Genomic DNA, 10,779 nt, shown 5'->3' on the forward strand with positions numbered 1-10,779 from the left:
TTTTCTCACACATGTAGCTCTACACTCAGCTCTGCCCTATTTTGCTCTTCCCTCATGCTTTGCTCTTCCCTGACCCTCACGCATGCAGCCTAACCCGATCCAGAGCTTTTCTCTCTGAGCTAGCATAGATTTGAGCGAATCTCGTCTCTCTTTGACTAATCTCAAGATATCTTCTTGCTTGACTGTTTTCGTCTGTCTTCAACTTCTAAAGGTCTATCTTTCGGCTTACATCTAAGGTACTGTTCCAACTGAACTCCAAGAAAGGTTTCGTGGTCGAAAAGAGCGAACAACATAAAATGTGTTAGCTAGCATTACCTTTGATGTAAAATTCTCATATGTGTTAGCTAGTTGGGAAGGAAGTGCATATGATTCTTGTGTTTTAAATGACACACTCACTAGGCCAAGGGGTTCAAAATTCCTAAAGGTATATAGGGATAAAAAGTACGTTTTGTTATGGTTAATTATATTGTTTTAATTGTGATTATAATTTTATCGTAAACTTGTAAGTAAGTATTATCTTGGTGATGTTGGTTATGGAAATTGAAATGGAATTCTCTCCCTCTATCGTGGTGTTCGGTAACATTTGAAAGAGTTTAGTGATCATCCACCTAAAAATAAAAGGGAATTATTCAATCTTCGCCATTCGTCCTTAAGAACTACCATTGAACGAGAGTCTGGAATTTTGAAGAAACGTTTTTGTATGTTGGATGCAAAACCATTTTGGCCATTCGAAACAGAAGTGGAAGTAGTTTTAGCATGTTGTGTCATTCACAATCATATTATGGGTGTTGATCCTAATGACTCAATTATGGAAGAGGTTATTCATGATGTTGAATCTCAAAATCAAAGTGGTAGAGTCTATCAAATACGAAGGGAAGTTCAAGAAGAAAGTAAAGAATGGATAATTAAAATGAATGTAATATGTCTCGCGATGTAGGATGGTTATAAAAATAGGAAAAATGTCTAGATTTCGTATGGTTGATGTTATAATGTATATTTATTGAAATAGTCATGTTTAAAGATGGTTATGTTTCTATCTTTAATGATTTGATTGTATGATACACATTTGATATTTAATCCAGCTTATGATATGAGTTTGTTTCTATCTTGCATTATGTTTATATATTTTATGTGATATTTTATGTTTTTATCTTGAATTATCATTCATATGTTTGTGATTGTAGCAATGGGCAAAGGTAAGGATAAGGACGTTGCAAACAAGCAATTTAGGTGGTCAAAACCTACGCATAATTTGTTACTTGAAATTCTTGTTGACGAGGCTACTAAAGGAAATAAGCCTTCAAACACATTCAAACATGGGTCGTTTGCGCTAGTTGCCAAGTCAATTAGTGAGAAATTTAGAGTTGAATGTATAACAGACCATGTGGACAACCGCCTTCGAACCATTAAGAACATGTGGAATATCATCAACACCCTCCATAAGAAGAATGTCTTTGGATGGTATGAAAATTTGAGGATGATTACTTGTGCGAGGAATGTGTATGATGTGGAAGTGATGATGTGTGACTTTTTTTTGTTTTATTTTTTATAAAAGTTATAAAAAAAATTGAAATGTATGGTGAGATGACCATAGTTGTTGGAAAAGATATGGTGACAGGGAGTTTCGCAAAGTCTTTTAATGATATAGAGCTTGAAGAACATGAATATTTAGAATTTGATGATGCGTCATCAAAAGGAAAGGATGTTCCTTCCTCTGATTCAGCTTCAACCAAAAGGTCACACATGAAAAGAAGCCGTGGTGATAGTAAAGATAGTTATAGTGCGATATTTGAACGATTGAAAGAGGTTGCATCAACATTTAAAGCTCTGAATAAGGGAGTCGTGCAAATCAACTTTATAAGGAAGTGATGAAGGTGGAAGTATATAACAAGTTTATGCTTGCATTTGTATTTGATCATTTGATGGGAGATGAGAAAGTTGCAAGATGATTTCTGGCAAAGAATGCTAAGTTTAGAAAGTTTTGATTGGACAACTTTTTCAAAAGCCATGTAAGTTAGAATTTGTGTATCTATGTAGTAAGATACTAATTAACTTAACTTGGATGATACTAGTGAAAATATTGTAATATTTTGTGATTGAATTTGAATTAATAGTAATATGTATGATTGAACTTTTATCGGTAGTTTAAATGTATTGTTGAATGTTATTTATGACCCTCTTAAATTGAAATTGTATGATTATTGTTAGTTAATTTGTATATTTTAATTAAACATAATTTTTAGTTTGATTTTTTAAATTATTGTATATTAGTATTTTTATGTTATGAATAAAAATTACATTTTATAGGTTAATATGATTAAATGAAGAGAGTGACTTCTATATGGAGGTGTGCCCACTACTCAGCAAGTAACGCCTCAACATTTTAGAATAAACCTAAGTTTAAAGAAAAAACAATACTACATTAGATTATACCCAATATGCAAAAAAAAATAAAAAATAATAATAATAATAATAAAATTAAAAAAAGAATTATTATTTTTTTTATTTTTTATTTTTAAAAACAAACAAAAATTGAAGGGTGGTTGCGCGGCCACCCCCAGTCCCTTTGGGATGGCCGAGAGCTACGAAGATTTGCCTACAGTGGCTGTGCGACCACCCCGGGCAGATTTGGGGTGGCTTCATGTGTTGGGAGTGATGGTGAGCCACCCTCAGCCCTCCTGCACATTCTTTAAAAAAAAAATACAAAAACAAAATTGAAGAAACCTGATATAAGTAGGTATTCTGGGCTTATATTCCTAATATGCTCTATTTTGAGGTGTCAAATCCTCATTGGTGGGCACAAAGAGGTGGCTTTGTGTCACCTCTGTATAGAAGTTATGCTCAATGAAAATATATGTATAAGTTATGCTCAATGAAAATATATATGTATATTTGTGATTTTCCGATCATGCGCCAAATACCGGAAAATGTTTTTATCATAAAACATTTTCCTGTAAAATGACTTCCATGAAAATATTTTACAATTAAAAAATATTTTACGCCAAAACAAACAGAAGTTTACAATGTAAAAAAGGAAATACCCCATTTTGGACTCAAATAAAAATATTAAAAAATCAAATCCCTTCTAGATCAAAATCTAAAATCCAGTTTTAGTACAAAATACGATTTCCGGTAGTTTTTGAAAAATGTTTCATCAATTTATACTTTATAATAAAATCTCATAAAATCATTTTTGACTATACAATATATAAGAAACAAAAGGCGGTAAAAATTATCTTGAAAATATAAATAAATGAAAAACTCATTTTTCATACTTAGACGAATTTAGAGTGAATAGCTTTATGCGGTCACTTCTATTTGGCCTTCGATATAATATTCATATAATCACCTAAATTCTTCAAGAATTAATATATGTTGCCTTTTTTTTTTTATGTTACTTCGAAAGTTGTTGCGAGCGTTGTTTCTATCTACTATTATCTAAAAATAATGAAGTTATTAATGATTGGACAAAACCAAGAAATAACCCCTTACGTGCGAAATTATAGAAGACTCCCTTTAAGTTTAAGATCAAACAAATCTATTGAATTGAGTATGATTGTATGTGTGATAGCATCCACTATACTAGGAATATCAATGAACTTGATTATTGAAATTGCTCAGGATACCCCTTTTAAGCTTCTACAGTCTATTTCTTAGTTCAAGATCCCTCTTACTTAACTAAAATTAAAGAATTAGTAGATTTGTTCCGCCCAAAATGGGAATAGTCTAGGGTTATGAACTTATAATCTCTAATTTGATGATCGAGTTGATTCCATGATTATAAGTTCATTCCATACCGGGACAGACCGTAATATAGTTAGGTTATATATATTCTAATTATGAGAAGGAATTATTCGAGCATATCTAATTAATATCATGCCTAATATGAATATTAAAATAATCCTATTAAATAAAGGTTTTAAAATCTTGGACGCTATTGTGTTGATCCATTTTTCTTTTCCAACGTTGATGCTATAAATATTTTATTAAGAATACTCTCCCAACATGGCTCGGCTAAGTTGATAGGGGATGTGGAGCGCATTTTTCAAAGATTCTCGGAGTTGATCATTAAGGCGAACAAGAAATGTGATCCTGAGTTATTTGTGGTGCGGGTCACACAGTGTGTTTGGCAAAGAGCTTGAAAGAGGAAGTAAATCGGAACTGTAGCAGATTTAATTGATGTGAGAGAAAAAAGTAAGAATGTTTTGTATAAAAAAATGAAAATTTTATTTTGTAGTGATTTTTTTATTTGAATAATAATAAAAAATGATTGATGTGATGTAAAATGTAAAAATATTATGATTGATTTTAAGAGAAATTTTTTGGGTTTTTAGGTCCGGTCCGGCTCACTCCTTTGCCAAACACAGCCACAACAATCGACCTAAACCTGGACTTGGCCAAGAGCGTCGAGCAGGCTAAATTGGCCTTTGCTGGACTCAAGACTCAACTGATGAGGAGTAGAGTATGCACTTAAGTACCAATCACAAAGGTCAATTTATACTGATTGCTCAAACTAGCATTGGATCTTCCATCGCCATAGAGGTTGAACCTCCATGATTATAAAACATTATCGCCTTGGTTTGGTCAAGAGAGGAGAGATAAATTAGGAGACTTTAATTAAACATATTATATGATAATTAACAAAAGTGTAAATATTTTCATTTTTCCTTGAGTATATAAGAAATACATTTTTTTTTTTATAATAATTCTATTAAGATAAATTATACATATTACATTTTTATCCTCCGAGGGCTTCAAATAATTTTTAGATTTTATTTTATTTTTAAGTAAAAATTAATTGAGACCGTTATGTTAATTTTGTGAAATAATTATAATTTTTTATGAAAAAAAAAGAGTGTCTCACGTTATAATTAAAACAATTTTGTGATTTTTCGCATGATAGTTTATACTTTATAGACGGAATTTGGGAGGAAATTTCGGTCATTTGACTAAAATATCAATAATTGTTTTACTTAGGAAAAAAAAAAAAAACCACTGTTGTTAAATATAATTTTCCAAAACGTCAATAAAACCCTCTCCCTCTCCTCCCCTCGCGCGCTCTCTCCCTCTCTCCTTCTCTAAAAGACTAAAACCTAAAATCTAACTCTGTAGAACATTTAACTCCCGCTCTCGCATTCTCTCTTTCTCTCTCTCTCTCTCTCATGGCGATTCCCGAAGCCGGCGAGAATGGGTCCGGCAACGCCCCGGAATCCGACCCGCAAACTCTCCCATCCGAAGACCCAACCACTACCACAGCAGCCGAACCCTCTTCCACAAGCACCGAAACCCCGGCCACTGCCCCGACAGAGCCCGACCCAACAGCTCATAACCTCGAGTCCGAGTCAGCTCCCGCGTCAGAGCCTCCGGCTTCAGCTTCCCCCGCGGAGAAAAGGTGGCCGGGATGGCCCGGGGACTGCGTGTTCCGGCTCATCGTGCCGGTCCTCAAGGTCGGTAGCATCATCGGTCGTAGGGGAGATCTCATCAAAAAGATGTGCGAGGAGACCCGTGCCCGCATTCGCGTCCTCGACGGCGCCGTCGGCACTCCAGATCGCGTTGTGAGTTCCTATACTCTCTTTCTTTCTCGCTCTAGGGTTTTCTTTAATTCCGTGTTTGGTTGCTCAGAAAATCTACTAAAAGCAGAAATAATTGATTTTTTTACTTGTTTACGTAGTGGAGTAGAGAGAGTGAAAATGAAAAGGATCCAATGGACAAGAAATCCAAAACAACTAAAAATCCTATGAATAGAAGCTTGCTTTTTTATTTTTATTTTTATTTTTTGTATTATTTAAGAAAAGAGTAATATCAACGAGTTCGGCGGAACCGCACCTCGTGAAGGGAGGTCCCTAGTTCAACCCTCCCCTTCGGCCAATTACTTATATATATAAAAAAGGAAATCGCTTACCTCTTCTTGTTATTATCTGAAACTTATGTTATTGCTTGTTGTGGTTTAATAAAAGTGAAATATGAAATAACAAAGCGGGTTGTTGTATCTGGCTCGAATGAGCAAAAATTTACTTTATTTGAGGTAAGTTTATGTTTTCTTGGGTCTTCTTGAAATATAAAAATGATCAGATTTGAGAGTCTATTGTTTCCCTTTACACATTGGTCAATTAGAAGATGTGTAACAAATTATCATGCAGTAAGTGAGATTATATGTGTGCACTGGCATGTCTCGGTTGCAGTAAGTGAGAATATCTAACTGTGCCGTTCTTTCACACAATTCCTTTTGATTTGATTGTTCTTAGGTGCTGATATCGGGAAAGGAAGAACCAGAGGCAGCTCTTTCCCCTGCAATGGATGCTGTCATACGAATTTTCAAACGGATCTCTGGATTATCTGAGAGTGAGGGCGATTCTAAAGCATCTGGAGCTGCTGGTGTTCCATTTGCTTCAATCCGGTTACTGGTGGCATCCACACAAGCTATTAATTTAATTGGTAAACAAGGCTCGTTAATTAAATCTATACAGGAGAGCACTGGCGCTTCTGTCAGAGTATTGTCAGGAGGTAAGCTTTGATGTTCCATGTGTTTTTTCCTTAACATCGACGTTGTGCTTTTGCACAGATTACTAGCTCTTAGTAACCAAATTTCTTCTGTTCGTGCTTTCTTTTCCCTTCCACATGAACTGCCCTATAGTCTGCAAGTCTGGATTTCTGCAATTTATTCAACTAGAATTAAGCTGAGTGGACGTTGGTTATAAATTAGTACAAGATTGAGGTATGGTGATTAGGACATGTGACGTCCCACATTGCCTGGGAAAAGAGAATGTGTTTATATGGAATATGCTCTCTCTAAATGGTATGAGGCCTTTTGGGGTAAACCCAATAATGAAACCGTGTGGGCTTAGCTTGAAGCGGATAATATCATATCATTTAGGGCGGGGTGTTACAGGACAACCCTTTGATATGGAATTTAGGAGCTTAAAATGAATAATACAGGTAATTGAAGGGATTTGATTTTATTGTTTTTAAATTAATGAGGTTAGTGAGAAAAATGGAATGTTGGGTTTGAAATAGAGTAAGAAAAAATAGGATCATGTGGTGGTGTTCTTGTTTGTGAAAAATACATGGTGTTTTTTAGGTTTTGGAAGCCTAATTATTGGTGGGTTTTGGTGGAATAAGGTCCCAATGAGAACAACTTTTTTTGCTTGGTCGGATGCCTTAGGGAAGATCTTCACCATGGATAACCCAAGGAAGCTGCATGTTATTGTGGTTGATTGGTGCTGCATGTGCAAGAGGTGTGGGAAGTCTGTGGATCATATTTTCTCCACTTTGAGATTGCTATTGTTTTATGAAGTGCTATTTTTCTGTTGTTGGGCTAACTTGGGTTAATGCCTAGACGAGTGGTAGCCATTTTCTCTTGTTGGAGAGGGTTGAATGGCAGTGCTCAAAGTGCAGTATTGTGGAAGATGGTAGTCATGTCTTTTGTGGTACCTTTGGAGGGAAAGAAATGATAGGAGTTTTGAAGACCGCAAGAGGGCGGTAGTGAAACTAAGGTCTTTCTTCTTCAATACTCTTTACTATTGGGCAACTGCTTTAAACTATCCTAATTTGCTTGGTTTTCATGATTTTCTTAACCTTCTTCCTCTTTCTAGCTAGGTGTATTTATTGTGTACTCGGGTTGCACTTTATGTGTTTTTTAATGATATTTCGATTACTTATAAAAAACAATTATTGGTGAGTTTGTTAAGAGTGATTCCAACTAGGATCAAGCAAGAATAAAATAAGCTAGATAATGATTAAGAACTTCTGGCTTCAGCACCAAAGACCTAAATCTGTAGACTTGGTACCAAATTGCCCTGGATGTAGAATTCCCATATTTTTTTCCTTTTATTTAAAAGAAAAATAAAAAAGAATAGGTAGATATAGAATTTTTTATAAGTAATCAAAATTTTATTAAAAATGAAAGGGCGCAACCCGAGCACACATGAAATATGCAAGAGAAACACCTAATTAGAAAAAAAGAAAAAGATCAAGAAAATCATGTTAACTTGAAATATGAAGACAAACATAGGTGGTTGTCTACTTGTAAAGTGTTTTGAAGAAGAGGCCTTTAAATCCACTATTGATCTCTTGTAATCCTTAAAGCTACGATCATTAATTTCTCTGTAGATACACCTCATCCACTTCAAGCAAGACGAGATCATCTCTCACACGGCTAAAGTAGGTGGATATAGAATTCTCCTCCAATACGTAGGATCTGTGGAAATCCATCATTGAACTGTGCATTGGCCTTGACAATTTCATGAATTCCAACTCTATTAATGTCCTTATGAAGGTTTGGACTTATGTTGTGATTTGTTCTATCAAATGTTTTTATCTATTAAATACTGATATGGCATACATATACAATATAATATAGACATGTCGACACATGAATTTTGGAAAATCTAAGATACTTCACAACAAGGATATGTTAATTAATTAATTTATACAAAATATTTGTAATTATGCTAGGTTTTAGGTTAAAAGATAAATAACAAACACCAAACATCAAAAGGCATGAAATTTACATCAACGATTAAACCATTTTAGAAGCTAGGAATGACAAAAGAACACAGGATTCATGATCCATATTTGATTTTTGTAAAAAACTTAGAACTTTGGAACCTTGTAACTTTTGGAAGACATCTATCTCGTATTTACATTCAAACCCCTTTTTTATTGCAGGCATATCATGCCGTAACCAAGCTGTATCTATGAAAAAAATTGTTTTTTTTGGTTACGGATATGTATCTGTTATGTCTCCTGTTGTATCTCGGCATCTCCATATAGGATATCATCAAATATCATGGAAGCTATTTTGGAAATATCATTGCTTCCTACATATATTCACATTTTTAGATATGATAAAGGATAATGTGCATGTCACATTCTGAGAGCGACTCTAGGGACTGTAATGATCAATCTTTCAAGTTGAATGATTGGTGTAGATACAGAAATCTTTTGGAGAAATATTTTGGTGACTAATAAGATGGCGTAAGGAAAATACTTCTATGTGATATCAAAAGGAATGAACCATATCTATACATCTATGAGCTGGAAACTACCGGATGTGTGTGTCAAACGCTGGAAAACAAGCATTAATCATCATCCAGTCTCTTGACAATCTAGGAGTTTTACTATCTTCCGTAGACATTCCTAGAGTTTATTTGTAACCAGATGCAATTAATGTCTCTAAATTATTTTCCGTTATTTGTTTCTAATTTCTTTATGGCAATAATTATTCTTTCATCTCTAAACAAGGCACATTATACTTTGGCAGATGAGGTGCCACTCTATGTTGCTGCAGATGAGAGGATTGTGGAATTGCAGGGAGAAACTTTAAAGGTTCTCAATGGTCTAGAAGCTGTAGTGGGTCACCTGAGGAAGTTTTTGGTTGATCATAGTGTTCTTCCTCTTTTTGAAAAGAGTGTAAGCTTGTTTCTTATAAAATGTGTAACAATTTATGGTTCTTTGCACTTTGGCATCTTAATTACATTGCAATGTTCATTTTCAGTATGCTGCTCCTGTCTCACAAGATCGCATAGTAGATACCTGGCCTGACAAGTCATCACAGCATACTGCTTCTCAAACTCCAGTTGCTACTGATTATCCTCACTCAGTCTCCACAATGAGGGATTCTCTATACCTTGACCGTGATACTCATTTGGAGTCTCAACTCCTGCCTTCGGGAATTTCACTCTATGGACACGATCCTATGATGTCTGGAATACGTTCATCAGGACTTGGTCGTGCTGGTGCTCCTATTGTTACTCAGGTTGATATGTTAAATATTACTTATATTATTTGAGTTGAGATTTCATTCTTTGTGATAAGACAGCTCCTTTATGTCCAAACGACTGCTTGGTGTGAACATAATTTTGCTCCCACTTGAAAAAGACAAATCTCACCAGGCCATATCATATTTACATTTATGTTCCGACCAGAATGCCAGACCATTTCACCTTCTTTTTATTTATTTTAGGAGCTGTAGATTGATTAGATCCTGTACCCTTTGAGAATTTATGGTTTACTAATTCTGCTAACATTATTTTGTTGATTGCTTCCTATAATCAGATTACACAAACAATGCAAATCCCACTGTCTTACGCCGATGCTATCCTTGGGCCTAAAGGGTCTAATATTGCACTCATTCGGCGTAGTAGTGGAGCAACGTTAAGTGTGCAAGAGAGCAGGGGACTACCGGATGAAATCACTGTGGAAATTAAAGGGACCTCATCACAGGTTCAGACAGCTCAACATATGATTCAGGTAGGAACTTTTCTTTACATTTCAAGCTTAAAAAAGAATTTATTGCCTGAATTATTAAACCGTGGACGTGGGGAAAGGCTAATTTCAAACACATGATGCAATTTGTATGTTTGCAGGAAGCAATAAATTCTCACAATGAACCAGTTACAAGCAGCTATGGTGGGATAGATACTGGTTTAAGGTATTCATACTCTCAGTTGGGCAGTACATCTTACCCGTCATCGGCGTTTTCATCACAATCATATGGTGGGTATGGATCTTCCAGTTTAGGAGGCTACAGTACTTTCAGGCTTTGAAGGGGCAAATTTCTACATGTGGACTGATTTCTTTGGAATTAATTCTAATTAGAGAAGACTTCATTCCAAATGTAGTATGTGTAAAGTCACCAAAAGTCGTTTATGCTTTGAATTATTTGAAATAGTCAGTCATGATCTGGCTAGTAATTTCCTGGTGGCTAAGCTTGGAAAGAGCAAATGTAATGTGATAGTAGTAATTTTCTTTATATTCCTGAGATTGATTTTTGTTTTT

General features: G+C 35.0%; 1 protein-coding gene across 1 annotated transcript; it reads left to right on the forward strand.

Annotated features, from left to right (window-relative positions):
• Window positions 1-5,038: 5,038 nt before the first annotated feature.
• On the forward strand, window positions 5,039-10,779 carry LOC132189475 (RNA-binding KH domain-containing protein PEPPER). Its single transcript, XM_059604221.1, has 6 exons — window positions 5,039-5,555; window positions 6,246-6,504; window positions 9,263-9,411; window positions 9,497-9,757; window positions 10,057-10,251; window positions 10,368-10,779. The coding sequence occupies exons 1-6, from the start codon at window positions 5,163-5,165 to the stop codon at window positions 10,545-10,547; spliced, it is 1,437 nt and encodes a 478-aa protein (XP_059460204.1). The 5' UTR covers window positions 5,039-5,162; the 3' UTR covers window positions 10,548-10,779.

This window comes from Corylus avellana, chromosome ca8 (assembly GCF_901000735.1).
Source record: "Corylus avellana chromosome ca8, CavTom2PMs-1.0".
In the NCBI taxonomy this organism is placed as follows: domain Eukaryota; kingdom Viridiplantae; phylum Streptophyta; class Magnoliopsida; order Fagales; family Betulaceae; genus Corylus; species Corylus avellana.

Coding starts and splice junctions, on each gene's coding strand:
- LOC132189475 (XM_059604221.1), top strand. CDS start 5,163: ATGGCGATTCCCGAAGCCGGCGAGAATGGGTCCGGCAACGCCCCGGAA. Junction 5,556..6,245: donor TCGGCACTCCAGATCGCGTT/GTGAGTTCCTAT, acceptor GATTGTTCTTAG/GTGCTGATATCGGGAAAGGA. Junction 9,758..10,056: donor GTGCTCCTATTGTTACTCAG/GTTGATATGTTA, acceptor TCCTATAATCAG/ATTACACAAACAATGCAAAT.